The sequence below is a fragment of the Vigna unguiculata genome, chromosome 5 (assembly GCF_004118075.2).
Source record: "Vigna unguiculata cultivar IT97K-499-35 chromosome 5, ASM411807v1, whole genome shotgun sequence".
Lineage (NCBI taxonomy): Eukaryota > Viridiplantae > Streptophyta > Magnoliopsida > Fabales > Fabaceae > Vigna > Vigna unguiculata.
Genome location: NC_040283.1, coordinates 4112339 through 4133106, shown reverse-complemented (window position 1 = coordinate 4133106; position 20768 = coordinate 4112339). Strand labels below are relative to the sequence as shown.

Here is a 20768-nt window from a genome sequence, read left to right as displayed (position 1 = left end):
TTTAACATTTTTATAATTTATATTTTTTATTTTGAAATTTATTATTTTAATTACCATGTTTATTTTTTTAAAAAATTATATTCTCCAAAAACAATTATTTTTAAAACAGTGATCTTGAATAATTATAATTTATTATTTTAATTTAAAATTGTATAATTATTAAATCATGATTTTATCATTTGAATAAAAGTTGAAAATATGCCACAATTTTATATTTTACAAAATCACGAGTTTATAATAATATTATTTTAAATTAAAATAATAAAATTATAAGATTATAAGTTATAAGATTATAAGAATTATAAGATTATAAAGATCATAAGATTATAAGATTTATAAAGTTATAAGATTATAAATTATAAGATTATTAAATTACAAAATTATAATATTATAAAATTATGAAATTGAGACTATGAAATTTAAGAGATTATGAGATTATATAAGATTATGAGATTATATAAGATTATAAGATTATATAAGATTATAAGATCATGAGATTATAAGATTATGAAATTATAAGATTATAAAATTATAAGAGTATAAATTATAAAACTATAAAATTATAAAATTATAAAATTGAGACAAATTAAGAAATATAGAGACTAAATTAAAATTTTTCACATCAACAATGATATATGACATTATTATTACCACGTCACATTGTCTCTGCCACATATCAAGACCGTAATTTGACATGTGACATTTTTTTAAATAAAAAAAAGCTACAAGTCAACACTCACATTAATTAACATCATTAGTACTGTAGTGACGTAAATAACCAAATTGCAACACATTTTAAAAAATGGATCCAATTGAGATAACTTAAATATGAGGATCCAATCGAGATATATGAGAGTTTTAACCTAAATAAAAATATTTTTTAGTTAAGAGAATGTATAATGTGGAAAAAAAATATACTCAATAAATGATTGTTGAACGTTCAAATATAAATTAGAATTTAACATTGAATAAAAATAAATGTTGCAAAATATATAAGTGAGAATGAATTTTACCTTTAAAGTTTTTAACTAAATGTAGTATAATAGTAATTGATAGATTTTACATGCTTGAAATTTGGGATTTCATATTCTAAGTAAAAGGATAGAATATTTGAATTTTGAGTAAAATGTCAACTTTTTCTATCGATAAATCATGATGTAACCACATGAATGAATTTGATAAATCTAAAATTTCAACATTTTTTTTTTCTTACATATTACTTAACTTTTCTATTTTTAAACAACTCAAAACTTCACCTTATTTTCAAAATATAATATTTTTAAATTACTAATAAAGTCAATACATAGAAAACTAATTCATTTATAAATAGGCGTTGATATGTTTCTACATTAAAAACATATAAGTTGAAGATTCTTCTTATTGTACCAAGATAATTCCACAAGATCACCGAATCTTATTTGCCACTTTCAAAATGTCTTCCTCTCACTAGCAACTAGTATCTTCCTTATTAGTTAACTTGCAACTAGAATCAAATATTTAAGTCAATATTTTTCTTAATTAATTTTCGGACAGATAATTTATATGTGCTGAAAGCTAAACTTTTACCTTAACAACCATTCCTATTTGAAGAGATAGTTAACGGGTCTTAATCATTTGTAATGCGTTTTATTATTAACTGTATTCTCATTTATATGTTCTATCCTTTGTCTAGTGATCTTTGTTTTTCAGTTTCTCTATCCAATGAAGACCGAGAGCCTTTCAAGAATTTTCGAGACGAGTTGTCTTTAACGTGTCATGCTCGCCTTGTCTATGAGATTGATACAAAATCGACCTATTATACTTAAATTCTTGAAGACTAAGTTTGTCGAAAAGCTAAGTACTTGGATGATGGTTCACAAAGAGTTGAGTGTTTAAATAATTTAAAGATATTAAGAACCTTTAATATATAAATATATATATACACGTGTGTCTTTTAACTCAGGAAGTTAACTCACTTAAAATTAAATTGATTTTTTTTTTTAAATTCGATCCGTTTGTTAACTTTATCAGCCTGATGAAAAGCGAGAAAGGTGGTTATGGAATAGTAAAATAACATGAGTTTCTATCTACATGGACTATATGGTGGACAACATGGGTCCAAAAGGTAGAACCAAATTGTATTATGATTTGCGAAATTGTTGAAGGAAGTTCCATCTCTATGTTTCTTCAAAAGACAAATATTAACAGATAAGATGTGAAAAGCCCAAATTTGAATTGAATGAAATGAAATCTCATAAAGCACCTATTATAAGTCCAAAATAAGAAAATTACATACACTACATGTTTTCATATATTTCTATCTATCTATTTATTTATTTATTTATATATATATAAATATATATTACGAAATGTAAGACTTTCAACAAGTTAAACATAGAATAATGTTAATGGAAGCTTTTGTTGAAAATAATAACATGGAGGGTTGGAGCCAAATCCAAGACTTGGAGAAAGAAAAAGATCAAACTTAAAAGCACTACAAATGTGTTAAACAAAAAAAATAATAAAATAATGTTATTTCAAGATACTAGGTTTTGTTTAGTTGCTTACTTAATAACATCTCAGCAGTGACAGTGCAAGATATTTGGGATATGCTTTGCATCAGTCACTACACTACACTGAACCATTTTTAAGAGTAGAAATGCAACTATACCTAATCAGTATTCAAGGCAACACAATCTTATATCTATAACTATATATAAAGGGGTTCCTTCTTTTGTGTCCATATTTTATAATTTCAATTTTATCCTTTACAATTTAATTATTTATTAAATTTTTAAAAATTAGCGGTTACTTTTATAAATTTTTATAAAACTATTTACTTAACTCATTCTTCTTTTTTTCCTACTATTCATCAACAATTATTTTTCTCATATTTTCTCCATACATTTCACTTTAATTTTTATAAATATACTTTTATTTTGTTTATTAACTTAATAACATTACAATATCATCAATTATTAATATAATTCAAAAAATACGTATATACAGACACTATCGTGCATGTTTTACGCTAGTATATATATATATATATATATATATATATATATATATATATATATATATATATATATATATATATATATATATATATATATATATATATATATATATATATATATATATATATATATATATATATATATATATATATATAAACAATGTAGTCCTAATTTTTCTCTTCAGCATTATTTGAAGATTGATTAAAGGCGTGATTTGTTAGTACATTTTTCTGATTAGACATTTAAAACATTACAAAACACATAATGAGTAACAAATTGTATTTTAATATTTATACAGTTAATTCAAATTTAAAATGTACTATAGTAAAACTTAAAACAATATCATATAATTTTTTTTAATAATTCTTTATAAAAGAACTTCATGATTTCTTTCAATACTTTTATTATTTTACTATTAGAATTATTTAATTGATGGTTGATACTTTAGTAACGTATATCTAAGTGTCAAATCTGGCATTAAAAAAATAAAAAAATCAACGTTATTTAATATCTTTAATATGAAATTATATATATATATATATATATATATATATATATATTATTTAATGTTTATGTTACCTTTTTATTTTATATTAAATTAAATTTTATTATTATTATTATTATTATTATTATTTCCTTTTAAGATAAAATTTAACTTTATCTTAAATATCTTCTTACTAATATATACAAAGTAAGCACTCTTCGTTGACTAAACCATTATAACTCGAAAAAATCACGTCCCTCACAACATCTAATAAGTTGAGTTGCATCTTCTTGTATTATATTAAAAAGAACTCCTGTAGTTTTTGGTATATTTTTATTATCTCTGATATAAACTTTTACTTTTCCGACCTTTCTCCAATATTATATGCCTTACCTACATAATTTGGGACACAAACCTAAACTCTAAATCTTAATTATTTGATCCAATATTAATTTTTTCAGCTTAATGTGCACTCAAACTTTGCTTAATATATTTCAGACTCAAGTTCCAAGAAATCTGTCTTTGATATCTAAAGAAAATCATCAGTTATAACAAATATATCATAACTAATGTGATTATTAACAACTTTACACTTAGGGTGTGTTACTTTATAAGGATGGATGTGGGATGACTCTAAAAATAATTTGTGTGGATTTGAGTAGATGGATATGTGTATTTTTTTGAGCAAATTTAAAAGGTAAAATGAGTGAACTTGGAGATGAATTTTGTGAAAGTTAGTGAGTAATTTGAGTGATATGATAAATTAAAAAAAAATTAATAGATAGAATTTGAATATATGAAATAGTTTTTTGTTTAGTTAAAAATATTATTTAATAAATTTTAATAATTTTTTTTAAAAAACATAAATTACATTAAATTATTATTATTTTTTATAATAATTAATATTATTTTAACCATTATTAATAATTAATATTATTATTAATTATTATATATGTTATTATTTATTTTAATATTTAATTACTATATATATATATATATTATTTATTATTATTATTATTTAATTTTATATATATATATAGATATATCAATATTTTATATTTAATTATTATACATACATATATATATATATATATATATTTATTATTATTAAGTATTATATATATAAATATAAATATAAATAAGTATTATTACACACACTACACAACACATTCACAACACTCGTTACGTAACCAGTGTCACACACACATCACCACATCGGTTATGTAACCGGTGTGCAAACACTCACAAACAAGCACCAGTGTGCTCTCACTCACACACCACCCACTCTTCCCACCCCACACTGCTTCACTCACACACATAAACATCTTTCATTCTTCACACACACAATGCTTCACTCACACATAAGCCAAACATGTTGCAGGGTTAATTTGGTAAAATATCCTGTATCACTCTCAAATCTTCGCATATCAGCAAAGATGGGATATCGAAGCCATCCCGCAAATCTACACTTCCAAATTACTACACATCCACTAAAAAGAAAAAGCTTCACTCTACAAATCTGTCGGTACAAATGACTACAAATAGTGCAATCCATGCAAACAAACACTACGTTAATATAAACTTTTCAATCATTTATAACTATTTTAATATTAGAATATGTGATATGTCTTCTTATAATAATAAATTATTTTCAATATTTAAATTCACTATAACCCATTAGATTGTGTCCTACGATCAAATTGTCCTAAATTAAATCTAGGACAATGATACTATGACTTCCATTTGTTGACTCTCATATTTTACTTTCTGACGGGACTTAGTGTGGACCATTGATTAATGTACTACTATCTTTTATTTTGAAAGAGTCAATGACTCACACTAAACTACATTAAGGAATAAAAGATGAAAGTCAAAAAATCAGAATTATAGTATAATTTTTCTTAAATCTATCTTTACAGTTATCTTAACAATAAGTATTATTATTAATACATACTCAAATTTGTATTATTGGATTCATTACCTTTTTAATAGAAAATTGTAAAGAAAACAGGTTGCACTAATGAAAGAAAGGGTGAATTGGTGTTTAAAATAACTTTTAATTTGACTAATAAAATTTGAAAACAAAACATCTTGAAACACTTAATTAAAAGACTAGAATAAAGAAGTTAATATCACTTTCTTCTCAAGAAAATATAAAAAACGCAAAAAAAAAAGAAGAAGAGAAAAAATGGAGAAAGAATGACACAAAACTTGTACTTCTGTTTACGTAGAGTGTTTTTCTTTTATCTCTCTAATTCGGCCTTATAAGAAAACTTTTGTTTCTGGATTAATACCCAATGTCCAAATAATACTTTGCTCATAAAAAAAAAATCATGTACATTAATATTAACATCTAATATATGTATATATGGTTAAAGAGAACAAAAATGATAAATTTATAAATTGTATGACATGATAAAAATAAAGATAAATAAAATATATAATAAATATAAATAAAATTATGAATGTATGTGTATTATTGTTCCAATGTAAGTATGATTTGGGTTGATAATAACAAAGGTAAATGACAATATGGCACTTTTGGCTTCATGCGTTCTCATACTTTCTTTGGTGGCTTTTTCGTGGCCATGGCGTTAGGCATTTTAAAAACTTTTACTATGCTTCTCTTGCACGAGTCAAAACTTGTAAAAGTTAAAAAAAGAAAAAGTGCATATGAGATGGCCAAATAACACTAACTTTTTATATTTACACTAAGGACACAAAAGGGTCCCAAAGAAATATCACAGCTGTATGATTGGCTAAATCACTCAAGATGTTGGTCCCATCTCATTTATCTTCACAAGACAAGGTCATAAAATGGGACCAAAGAGAGATGAAAAAAACTTCAATGATTGGTTCACCCAAGAAACCAACTTAAGCTCTGCTACCAAAGTTTCTTTTTTCATGAAAATTTATTCTATGTAAATGACATTAACCTAGCAATTAGTGTGCCCAAAATCTGAACCTCAATTTTCAAAAGTCAATCATAACCACTTAATTAAACATTTCTATAAATTATTACAGTACAAAGTCATCTCAGTGAACAGGATTCAAGAATCTTTTCCGCCAAAACTTGACACTGTTTCCAAATATCCTTTTCTCTCTCCGAGACATTGGTCATTAATTTCCTCGGCACAACAAAGCTGGAGGTTTTGCAAACGTGTTCGTACCCAAATGGCTCTACGTAACCAAGATCTATAAGGTTTTCTAGATATGATAAAAAAATACCAAAAGAACTAAAAGAAAAAAAAAACCATTCAACTTATACGATAATACGACACACACAAACACTTCTATCTCGACGAAAACTTGCACTCATAAAGGCGACCCACTCTATACGGTAAATGCACCATTCCCATTCTCAACCTTTCTTTCACCTATAAATTTCCCCTCAAAACCACACCAACACAACGCACAAAACTCTCTTTCCCTCATTCTCACTCAGTAGTGTCACTGATGAGAACTCTTCACCACGCTCCAACCCTCCTTAGACCACACTGCACAACCCAACTTCAATCAACCCAAACCGTACAAAAGATGGACAAAATGATGAACGCCAACATGCCTCAGTTACGATCATCGTCGTCCGTGTCACCACCATTGACGTCATTGACCAACAAGGTTGGAAAGAGATGGAAGGAATACCAAGGAGTGAACAATTGGAACGGTTTGTTAGACCCCTTGGACGAGAACCTTCGCGCCGAGATTCTCCGCTATGGCCACTTCGTTGAGGCCGCGTATAAGTCCTTCCAATTCGACCCTTCTTCCCCTAACTACGCCACATGCAAGTTCACAAAGACCACACACCTGGAAAGGTGCGGGTTACACAAAACAGGTTACAAGGTAACCAAACACCTACGTGCAACCTCGGGGATCAAACTACCTAGCTGGGTGGACAAAGCACCGAGTTGGGTGGCAACACAGTCAAGCTACATTGGGTACGTAGCAGTTTGTCACAACAAAGAAGAGATCAAACGACTGGGTCGAAGAGACATTGTTGTCGCATTCAGAGGTACCACCACGTGTCTTGAGTGGCTCGAAAATCTTCGAGCTACTCTGACAAACGTGGTTCCATCTACCGCAACTGGGATCGCGGCAGCAGAGCCATGCAGTGTGGAAGAAAATGGAGCCATGGTCGAAAGTGGGTTCCTGAGTTTGTACACGTCAAAGGTGAGTGACGACCCTTCGTTAATGAGCTTGCAAGATATGGTGAGAAAAGAGATTGCTCGGATCCTTAAAACTTACGAAGGAGAAAACTTGAGTTTGACCATTACTGGGCATAGTTTGGGGGCGGCACTGGCGACTCTAGCGGCGTATGATATAAGAAAAAGTTTTCTGCGGCCACCGCATGTGACGGTGATATCCTTCGGCGGCCCCCGCGTTGGCAACCGGAGCTTTCGGCGGCGGCTGGAGGAGCAGGGGACTAAGGTGTTGCGGATAGTGAACTCGGATGATGTTATAACCAAGATACCGGGATTTGTGTTTGACGAGGTGGAGAAAAAGGAAGGTGACGTGGAGGGCAATGGAGGTGAACACGTGGCTAGTTTTCAGAGATGGATGCGGAAGCGCGTGGAAGAGGTACAGTGGCTGCTGTACTCGGAGATTGGGGAGGAGCTTCGGCTTTGCAGCAGGGATTCTCCGTACCTGAGGGGAATTAACATTGCTACGTGTCATGATTTGAACATCTATCTGCATCTTGTTGACGGCTTTGTCAGTTCCACATGTCCCTTTAGAGCCACTGCCAAGAGATTTCTCCACCATTAACTCTTTTACACATTTTTCTCTAAGAACGAGTCTGTAAATACCAGAGATTGAAAATGAAAATTTGAGAAAAACTAAATTGGTGACGCGTGGACATGAGTGTTTGATCAGATAGTTTTGGTATTCCAGTGCAGGGCTTTATTTTTGGGAATGTACGATTCAATGACTAATAACTGATTTTATTATACATATTCTTATGGTTTTGTCCTTTATATCGTAGTGACCGAAGTGACGATAGGAAGAATGCAGTTATATATAGTTTGGTGCCGTAGAAGGGCAAAGGGTAATTTGCAGATAATTTGAAGATAGAAGAAAAATATGAAAAGAGTGGTGCGGAAGGAATTGGGTGAAAAAAGAAAAGCAGAAATGGGGAAGTAATATAATAGTTTTACGAAAAGAAAGTTGTGAGTGAGCACATAAAGGGTAAGGAAAGGACCCATTAGATGGCCCCAATCGGTGTATTTTTGAGTTCTAAGTAGAGAGCATGCGTGCTTTCCACCATTGAGGTTCGCAATGTCCACTTCAAGTTGCTACCGAAAGCTACTTCCAATACGTGAAGGTTAATAATGCCAACATGTTTCCGTGTAAGTAATACATTTGAATAATCTTGGATGAGAGAAAAACAAGTGCTCTTACCTATAAGGAAACCGAGCGAACAAGAAACATTCCCCAAGTTTTTACAACATTATCTATTTTTCGTTCCAGATTCATATTTTTGAGTTAGATCGATTTACCTATGTAGGATTTTTTTCATCCCAATATCTCTGTGCATCATCACGCCATTGCCACCCTTAGTACCCGTCTCAATCATATCCAGGAACATGGAAAAAAAAGGTGTTGCCAATCAATAGTTTTCAATCGTTTTTCTCCAAAGGTAGTACGCATCAACTGAAAGCATCACTAGAATCCTAGCTTCACCAATATATATGCATAATGCTAAGTCAATGATCACATACATTGCATATAATAGAAACCCGGAGTCAAAAAGTGCTTGAAAATTTAGTTACAAAGGAACGGTAGTTTTCATTGGTTAACAACGGATGGATTCGTCGGTCCCTTTCCTTCTGATAGTAACTTGTCAAACTTATATTAGGTTAGTGTGAAAAGATATAATTGTAATGTGTAATGTAATATATTTAAAAATAAAATAAAATAGAAAATCTTAAGTTTGAACGTACACAAGTGTTAGGCTCTTACGCACAACGATATATATAAATAATAATTTTAACAAAGTCTTGGTACACATATCTTATCATTATTTCTTTTCTATGACGTCGTTCCTTCATAGCTCTTGAAGCAATGACGAGGAATCCCTTTTCTATTTGGCCATTGTCAAGTGATATATTTCTTCTTAATAGGATAATATTTTTATTTCATCTATTGCTTACATGTAAATGAAAAGTTGAACTATGTAGAAACCGATTACATTCAAAAAGTAATTGAAATTAAGCATGTGTTCCTATCACATACCAAACCAATTGGAGATTTTTTATTTATTTTTTGAAAGGGGAAATAGAATATTTTTTATGGTGATACTAAGTTTATCCAAAAAAAGTTCTATATCTTCTACAAAGGTTACTCGATTAAATGTAATGTAACATGAAAATAGGTTATAACGAAAAAAAAAAAATCCACCTTACCTGATAGACGTTTTCCAAATGTTTCTTTCTCACTGTAAGCCACGCATATCCTTCCCATAAGTTTTATTCCACTATGTTAAAAGAAAAGTTCGTTTTTTTTTATTTTTTTTATTTTTTTATATCAGCCACGAGTGTTTAGAACTGACATCATATGTTATCGACCACATTCAAGAATGGTGTAGGTTTAATACCTCTTATATCACTTACACCTAGTTAGGTATTAATAAAAAAAGGTTTGATGCAAAATGTCACTATAAGAACTTCATTGCAAAATGTAAAATTTAGTATACAGTATATTAAATTTCTCCTTCTTCTGGAGCAAATGTTGTATGTAGAGTGCTCTCACAGAATTTGGTAGAACAGTTGATAAGTCCGTCTAATAATAAATCATATATATCATATGTCAACAACGATCATGCAAAAAAAAAAAAAAATCCATCGTGTCATCCTTTGAGCTACAAAAAGTTACATACCAATGTCTGGTCATGTAACGCAAGTTTCCTTTTCTTTACATCAACTTTAGATTATCAGTATAATCCAACTTAATCAAATTGGATCATGTATAAGTTTTTTTTCTTTCTAAAATTGATAATTTTAAAACGTTGTTTTGTTCTTGTTGAGAATTTAAATATGAATTTAAATCATTAAAAAAAATAAAAAAATTGAACAACATATAAGATAAAAAATTTATAAATTTACTGTCTTCATATATTTTTAATTAAAGGTTGTGTTAATCATTTATATAAATTTAGTTAGGTGTTCTTAATAAATTCTCCTTTGTTGATAGATATCTAAGTTAGAAATTTTAAAATACTTTTTTGTTAATAAACTATAATATTTAATATTTTAAAAAACACATTTAGTTAATAAAGAAATAATTATATTATAACTAATTTTATTAATAATTTTAGTTAGGTTTGGTTCGTCTTGAGTTTAATGTAAAAATATTTGTTCCATCATTTCACATTGAAATAGATTAAATTGAGTTTGACTAAAAATAGAGAAAGCTTGTGAGATGTTACGAATTGATACCTTACGGCTATAGGTCAGTCACATTTTAGTCTATGTAAGTTATTAAATAATAAAAGATAATGATATTTTGACTACTAAATTTTGATAATTTTTTGTTATAACATGATGTCTCATCTTTTAAGTAGTTTTAGAATATTGAAAATGAGAAAAAATACTGTTGTAAGATGTACTATACAGTAGCGACTTTATCTAAAAGTAATTTTATAAAAGAAAAATAGAAAGAAACAATGAAATAACATTTTATAAGTTAAAGTTAATTTATGCATAAATTAAAAAAACATTAAATAAAAAGATAGTATGAACTCCTACAGATGAATTTATATCTAAACTAAGTACTTATAAATAAAATTTTTCCATTTTTTTCACTTAAAAATCTTTGTGAAAATTGTTTGACTAAATGAACTTTTATACGTAAGCTAGTTTTAACTTGCTAAAATTGATTTCAAAATTGATTTATTTTTTTTCTTCTAAAAGCACTTATAAGAAAGTTTCTCTAAACAAATTTATATTTACAACTCTTGAAATTTAATAAAACGACCCTACATATTTATAAATACATATGATACCTTTGGATTGATACAATCACATGAAAGAAAAAAAAAATCTATATCAACAACAACAAAGACAAACATAAAAAAAATTATTATTTTAACACCATCTTGACATTTTTGGAAATATATAATTGCATATAAAACCCAAAGTTGTCCACATTTAAAGAAGAAATATTAGAGTCATGTTCTTCTCAAAGTGTATCAATTGAAATTAATGTGTGTAAATGAACATATTATTGAGTAAATTTTACGTTTTTTGTTTTTCCATGAACCGAGATACTCTTTACGTGTATTTATATTGTCTAGTAACCAATGGACTTTGGAATACAATTATATATGAGTTTATTATTGTGAAATTTGTCTAATGATATTTTTACCTTTTATTGTGTTAAGTTTAACTTTATTTTTGTGACATATAAGAGATGTGTTCATGGAAAAAATAATAAAATTTTAAAAATGGGTTTTAATAGAGTTTTAAGACTTTTGTTTTTTCATATTGTTAGATCATCAATGTGATAATTTTGGAATGGTTCACCTACTCCATTTGAATTATATTTAGCTTTTATTTTTAAGTCAAAGCATAAGAGATTACTACAAAAAGAACCATATCTTAGATTAGATAAAGGATATGCGATAACTTATTATTTTTATGAAAGATAGGTATAAGGCATTATTCAACAAGGTTGGATAATATATTTGTTAATGAGTTAAAATTATAATTGATATTTGAAAATTAAACTCGTCACCTTGATCTCGATATACTTAACACTAGAATGAAAGTTATAGGTGATAAATATATATATATATATATATATATATATATATATATATATATATATATATATATTTTAGATCATGATAATTAAATATTAACATTTGTGTTTGTTTGGAATTTGATTCATTTGATCTCCATAGTTAGACAATGATACCAGTAATAGGTTATATTTGAAACAATCAATATTTTCATGATAAATAATTCAATATTTTTCAACATGTATTAAACTCTTCACACAATAATATAAACTTTTATTATATTTCACTCAAGAAGATTTACTCTTATAATAATTTAACAGTATGTAAACTTTATCAATTTCTTATATTTCATGAAATTTCGATAATATTTTATATTTGTTGGTATAAAATGGAAATATTGACACAAATCTCTACAATCAAATATGTTCTCAGAGACCAACAAAAAATGCAATAAATTAAAATTAAGTAAAATTTATGAAATACCAATTATAAGTTATGATTAATCAACTAACATGAAAGTTAATACTTTTCTTAAACAGTAATCAAAATCTAACATTATTTGTTTGTTGGGACTCGGACATCCAAAACTTAATACCAACACATTCACCAAATCAATATTCCTAATTATTCACAATATATTCTATATTAACAAACATAAAAGAATTTAACCTTAAATCCTATGTAATTAAATGTTAATAAAATTAAGAAGGAAGGAATGTGAAGGCGATGGAGATATGAACAATTAAATATAGGGTTAAATATGTTTTTGGTCCCTCAAGTTTCAGTAATTTTTGGAATTAGTCCCTCATCAAAATTTTATACCAATTTAGTCCTTCATCTTTCAAAATGCGTGAATTTAGTCCTTTTAACCAAATTTTGTTAAGTTTATCTGACCTTTCAAGCATATTTCATAATAGTATTTGAGTTAACATTGAAGCAAAAATGTGTCAAACAGTGTAAATAATTTAAATACTATCATGAAATACGTTAACTTAACAAAATTTGGTTTAAATGACTAAATTCACGTATTTTGAAAGATGAAAGACTAAATTGGTCAAAAATTTTGATGAGGAACTAATTTCAAATTTCGCTGAAACTTGAGGGACCAAAAACATATTTAACTCTTAAATATACAGAGGTGGCTTAATGTGGTGGCTGTACGAAGGTAAGTGTAGTTGGACGGCATGACTAGTCAACTATGACGATAGAGCGGCGCAGTGAGAGAGGAAAATGGAGAAAATAATTGTGGAAGAGAAAAAGTACACTTTTTGAGTTATAGCAGAAGAAACGACAACAATTTTTTAAATAATCTTCATATATATATATATATATATATATATATATATATATATATATATATATATATATATATATATGGTTTTAATGATAATTATGTAATAAAACTGTTATTTTTCTCTCTGATTTTTAACTTTTAAGGACAATTCTTAACTAATCATCGTAAAATTTTTATCGTAATTACAAAATATTCACGACGTCTGTTTTGATGATAAGAACTCCTCAGTCGTCATAACAATATTATGTATTATGTTTGAAGGTGTTTCTTTTCAACTTTCACTAGTTCTCTATACTTGCTTAGGTTTTTATAAACATAGTTTAATATTACGTTTGGTGTTGATTTTTTTTTCTTTATTGATACATTGAAAAAAAATGTACTTTATTTTCATTTGACCTTAAGGGACATTTATTTTAAGAGTTAGTATCAAGTATTTAATGATATATATGTAAGGTGAGGTGTGCATCTATTTATATATTATCAAATTGTTTTATCTATAGTTCAGGTATATACATTTTATGTGTGAAACTAAATATTAATAAATTGATGGTGAGATAACGAAACGATAGCGAATGAAACTATATGTCCAAGAAATACAAATCTCGCTACGAGAAGTTTTAACTATTACGGGTGAAACTATATTTTTTATTAACAATTAACTTAGATAAATTTTAGGTTATTTACAAATTATCAAATTTTATATTGTTTAGTAGAAGAATAGTATATTAAAAAAAATTAAAAATCAGAGAATCTAAATTGCTCGTGACGGTACTCACCTGTATTTCTTATAGGACTCATGTATCATGTGTTTCTTAAGTTGACATATGTGCCATAGGGTTTAGAATGTAGAAAAAGTATATATATTAACTCCTATGTGTAAAACATACATTAAAAAAAAACAATTTATTAACGTGTCTCAAAACAAAAGTGACTCAACTGAAACTTACTTAAAATGTTATGACCGAAATTTTTTTTCTATTTTTGTGTTTAAAAAGTTGTTTTTGTGATAAATTGTGTGGATCACAATTAATATATATGACAGTGTATGGTGGATTTGGATGGCCAGGGTTTGTTTCTGCTTTGGAGAATGTGCTTGTCATGCACTTTTACCATGAGAGAAATTTATGGTTGTGTTGCAGGGGCCAAAACTAAGAAAAAGATAAAAAAAATTTGCATATGAGATGGTGGAATAACACTGATTTGTGTATCTAAAAGACAGAAGAGGGTCCCAAAGAGTATGATTGGGTAAATGAGTGAAGAAATTGGTCCCATCTCATTCATCTCCAGAAGATAAAGCCATAAAATGTGAGCATGAAAGATGAAAAAACTTTTATGATTGGCTAAATCTCCTAAGTAAGTGAGACCCATCTCTTATATCTTCACTAGACAATTCGCACGAGACAATTTGTCAGCAAGTTAAACGTGAAACGGCCTAATTTGAAGTGAGTGAAGTGTAGTCTTGTGTTTAGCTCCTACATAACTTGATAAAAGGGAAATTTCATGCAATTCATGTTTTCCATGCACCATCCCCAACTTTACTTACTATTTTCACAAATAAAATATAGGATATTACTTCTACACTTTTCCATCTCTAATTATTACTAACCTTTCTTTCTTTTTAATATACACCATCTAATTAAGTAGTGTATTAGATTAAGATTAATTATGTTTTCTATTCTTGTTGGAAGTCACACATCGACTAAAAATAAGACAATTTTATAATATATAGATGAGGTGCAAACTTCACTTTAGAAGTTGATTATGTAAGATTGGGTTAAGCTTAAGTCTATTTCTTACCAATTTTATAATTATAGTAAGAAATCATATTTTGTTTCTAAAGTAGAAGTATATAATCTATTTGGTTCTGAATTTCATACATATGAAAGGTATACTATAGTGTTTAGTTGAACTTCATTTCCACATGTCATTTTGTTGAAATGATATTTTACATTATTTTTATAAAACTTAGAGGTGAAATAATTTATAACTTGGTTTAAAGATAAAATACAATTTTTTTATAATAGTTACCAATGAAAAATATATTTAACTACTTAAATTATATATATATATATATATATATATATATATATATATATATATCAAATGTGAATATACACATAATAACATGTTTTAGGAAAAAAATAGTTAACATAGAAGACCCTATAAATTCCCTAATAGAAATTAGTTAACGAAAATTAAGCAATAAATATGTCTCATTATTTATAATATGGTAGTCAAAAACAAGTTTAAATATGGTTTTTTTTTTCCTAAAAGTAAATGTTGACTCAAATAATCTAAAGTTCTATTTGTCTTGAGATTCATGTGAAACACGTGAAAGCTTCAACATTTCTATTTTTTTCCCAAGCAAATAAACACGTGACTTTAATTGTAACCAAGTGAATAACCTCTTTGTATATATATTTATGCTTGACTCATTAGATTGAAAGACATCGATCTAATGTGTTATATGTTTGTCTTGTACATGTTAAATAAGGTAGTGTTCGGGTCATGAGCATATTTTTTATGCTTAAAAGATGGTAGTTAATTACAGAAATATTAATCTGTCTTCTATAAAGAGAAATTATTTTTGGTTCAGTTTTCAAAAACTGAACTTTAGAAATAATGGATTCAGTGTAATCTATTATGAGAATAAAAAAAAAAAATCAACAACCCTTATAGGAAATAAACACCCATTTAGGAGAGGGAGGAAAAGAATAATTTTTTTCAGGAAAATGACATTTGACCTAAAAGGAGAGAGGATAAAAGCACATTCGGAAGGAGTAGTATTCATCTTTATTCTTATTCTAATATTCAGAATGTTAAGGAGTAGTAACTCTCTTATCTATCATAATGTATTCTTAACTCTATGTGAATTTCACTATTCATTATAATTCTTTTTCATCACTCTTGTGTTTTATTCTTGTTTTAATTGCATATGCTAGATTGATTGCATATGTGAAGGTAACTGCTGATTGAGAGATAATTTGATAAATCTTACTAAGATAGAACAAGTAATAGATTTCACATTTTAGACATAGATGTTGAACATTTAGTCATTCATAACATCAAAATCTTGATATTAATGCAAACTTATAATAAACATTGGTAGACATATGATTTTTATGATTCACATTTAGACTTGTCGGTAAGACATTACTTGTTACAAATGGTGTGAATTCTAGAGAAAGAATTAGAAATATATTATTTGATGTTTTTGCTTTGAATTGAATCATGAAACACAATCTCAGTGAAGCCTTTATCATATATTGTTGTACACCACATGTTTGATAAAAATACAAAAAGAATTTTATTTTTGTTTTCATGAAATTTGTTTGTCTAATTGAGTTATGAATTGCAATAGTTTTCACTTGTTGCACAAGTATCTTGGAAACCGATACTTGGACTTTTCACTTTATTACTTGTACGATTTGGTACATTTGCCAATCTCGTAACAAGTTTTTAGTTCCAACTCCAATCGATGGTCAGTTGAATTAGCCCCAATCGACGATCACCCGAGTTGCTCGTAGCTGAAGTTCGACCAAGTTAGCCTCAACCAAAGCTTGAACGAAGTTTGACCGAGTTGGATCGACTGAAGATCAGTCTGAATCGACCTTAACCAAAGGTAAGACAGAGTTGATTCTAGCCGAAGGTCGAGGAGGACCTATGGTTGAGCCGAGATGACCTAAGAAGAAAGGTTGAGTCTACTCGGCCCAACCCATATCTAATAGACCTAATAGTCAGATTCATTAGATTGATCTCTTGAATTTAACGTGGATTCATTGTTGTTTTAATCAAATTTAAATTAGGTTGAAAAAATGTAAATCTAGAGCAAATAGATATCCTATAAAATTCGTAAAGGGTTAAAGCAGATGATATTATCTTTCTTGCCCATACATCATATTGGGCTCTTCTGCTTTCATCTACAGTCCAATGAGCAAGGGTTTAATTTCATGAACATCATCGACAATTATCACAGGAATAAAAGAACCATTTAAAACTGCATCCCAAAATCCTGATTAAGAAATCCGAGAAAAAATTGCATTCTTACTTTCCAAAAGACATAATTTTCACTCACAAAAAAGTGAAGGTCTTTTAATAGAGGCACTCTCAGCAAAGGTTTAGTTTTGTCCAACCATTTTCGAATCAATGGACAACCATTAATTCACGTATGGACAAAAACCAAAGGGGGGTGAATTGGTTTATCAATAAAAATTAAGACTTTATTTTTTTTCCAAAAATTTTCTATTTTAAGTGAAAGATTCAGTTCATTTAAAGCAAGTGCGGTTTAATAAATAGAGTAGGGAAGAAGATGAACAAAAGTATTGATACTGGTTCATATCAAAAAGAATCTACGTCTAGTTTTTAATATCTCAAATAAGGAGATTAACTAAATCATTAAAACAAACACGGTACAACCATATAAAAGAGAGTAATTAGATAACACATCTCACACAAGAGATGAAAACACTTCCTCTGAAACACACAGAGGATGACCAACTTTCCTAGCAGCAACAACAACAGTCAATTCCCCAAGAACCCACTTGGTAAAAGTTATTGCTCTATCCGCATTAGTTTTTTCAAAGGTCCTTTCTTAAAAATCACTTAGGCAGTTCTTTAGCAATCACAATACTAAAATTCTGATTCTCAGAAACGTGTTTTTGAAAGTTGTTATGAGCTCTATAAATAGCGTTTTAAAAATTAGGTCAAGAAACTGAAAAAACAAGTTCCAACTGCCAAAGATAATTGATTATCGCTTATGATAATCGATTATTTCAGAGTAGTTTCTAAAAACAATTTTTTTCGCTAATAATCGATTATCCACTAAGATAATCAATTATTTTAGTGGCATTTTTGAAAACTGAAGAAAACTTAGGATAATTGATTATCATAGTACATTTTGCAAAAATAAAAACGTTACAGAAATATTAAGTGTCTGCCACAATTTTATGAAATTCTAAGCTAACTTAAACAACTACATACAATAAGAACTTATTACAAGAGGCTTTAAACAATAACTAAATAGTTTTCCAATAATCTTCCAATATTTGGTTCGTGGTTCCTCGTAATTGTCATCGTCAAAATCTTTACGATTCAACTCTTCTTGTACCTCATAATTTATTGTAGCATTACCCATTACTTTCTGGTTTTGTTTGATTATCAACATTACTCATGCTGATAAAACAATAACCAACATTATCCATAAATATGTCTCTGGTTAGTTCAAATTACCCGTGCCTAAAAATGTGTGGGAAAAGAATATGCATGTTTAAATCATTTTAGTGTTTTGATTTTATCCTAATGAGAATGCATACCTTAAAACACAACCAAATCCAACACCACTTTTATCGATGACTTATCACAATGCATAAAAGATATCTATGTATGAAGAGTCATTTGGGTTATATGAATTTTGTGTCACAAATTACTTCAATTGGTCATATATATATATATATATATATATATATATATATATATATATATATATATATATATATATATTTATACTATAAGCAGGTAAGGTAGAATAATTGTAGTGCAACCTTTACATTATGTTGAAAGGAGGTAGGGATAATATTGTCTTAGTGATCTTTGATACCTTATTTTGGCTGTTCTTGTTCACACCTCGTGTTAATACCAAACTTAGTAAAATTCAAATTCTGCCTTTGAAAAAAAAAATGTGGAAGTTAAAAAGATTACTTCATTTGGATTGGATAATAAAATAATACAAAATTAAGTATTTACAAAAGAACGTGTTTTGGTAACCAAATTTGAAGATACTTTCAAAAGTTTGCGGGGTTAGCTGTAGGCATGCATTACATCGTTCACCTTAAAACTCGATGCTAAGAAAATCAAAGAATTTTATAATGTCTGGAAAAATTCACAATTTCTTTGGCATAGCTGTTACATCATTGTTGTGTTTGCTTAAGTGTTTTTTAGTTCACCTAAAACATAATTAGACATTAGATTATATCATTTCTCTTTGTGAAAATAATATAAATAATATGTACAAATTCTTTTAATAAAAAAATGGGCTTTAATTTCTGACATTAATGTTAATTGGTCTAAGAAAACATTCAATGCATCTTGTGGCAACGATGAAGCCTTTGAACAACCAGAAAAAAATTGAGTTCACTGTTTTCAAAGGCATTTTCAGAATAAAATATTCAAAACGTAAAAAGTGCACTTTGAAAAAATCAGTTTCCAATATAAAAATATATATATCAAAATGACTATTCGGAATGTCGGATGCAAATTTCACAGTTCGAAAACAATAGTATAATACTTTCAAACATGTTTTACATGTGTACAAATCACAATACAGATTTTATAATTCAAAATACATTAACAAATAACAAAAAAAATGCGAAAGAGAAAATTATTAGAAGCAAACGTGTCCTATTTAATTTCTCATGGCCTTAAATATGTAAAATGGGCTGTTACATTAATTTTCGGCCCAAATCATTGGATACAACAGTAAGACTTTTTCTTCGTACACCCATTTCTTCCTCCATCACCAATATGTTTTTGTCTTTTATTTTTCTATTTTTAACTTATCTACAATAGTGAAAACATCTTTATATAATTATATAAAGATGTTAACTGATATTAACAAAGCCCTAATTTATGAAATGTGTATTAGTGAATTTGTTAATGTATAATGTCTATTGGAAAAATTTAGACAATGACCTTTAATGAGCCTTCCATATTTAATCATGATTCGAACATGAAAATCGAATTTAATATCACTTGGATTAATGACATGTTGGTTTAGAATATGCTTAATCTTACTTCAAAACATGTAGTCTATAATGTGTTTTTATATTTGCTTATTTCAAATTTCCTCTCACCTCCTTTTCTGTTTTCTTGAGACGTATAATCTGAAAATTTAGATAATATTTTTTGGAACGTATGAGTACAATAAATACATTATATATATTTGTTTTAACTATCAGCAAAGCCGTCTTAGCTCAGCGGTAGAGCGCGTGGCTTTTAACCACGTGGTCGTGGGTTCGATCCCCACAGACGGCGTAAAACTTTACATTTTTAAAAAAATACCTAAATTAACATTTTTCGTCATTCAGTTCTCTAAACTCTAAAAAAACTTCATTTGTACCGGTAGAAAAAGAACACACAGAATAACTTGTGACTTAATATTTAAATAATTAATTACTTAAAAAAATTGAAAGTTAGGATTTTATCAGTATCAAGTATCTCTTGTAAAATATGATTTTTTTTATCAACAATAACAATAAC

The 20768-nt window shown here is 28.1% G+C and overlaps 1 protein-coding gene and 1 non-coding gene across 2 annotated transcripts; both read left to right on the top strand.

Annotated features, from left to right (window-relative positions):
• The first annotated feature begins 6868 nt into the window (after positions 1 to 6868).
• Positions 6869 to 8369, top strand: LOC114186286 (phospholipase A(1) DAD1, chloroplastic-like). The gene has a single exon (XM_028074344.1). The coding sequence runs from the start codon at positions 6940 to 6942 to the stop codon at positions 8245 to 8247; it is 1308 nt and encodes a 435-aa protein (XP_027930145.1). The 5' UTR covers positions 6869 to 6939; the 3' UTR covers positions 8248 to 8369.
• A 12102-nt stretch (positions 8370 to 20471) lies between these two features.
• On the top strand, positions 20472 to 20543 carry TRNAK-UUU. The gene has a single exon. It is a non-coding gene; the product is annotated as a tRNA-Lys (tRNA).
• Positions 20544 to 20768: the final 225 nt, after the last annotated feature.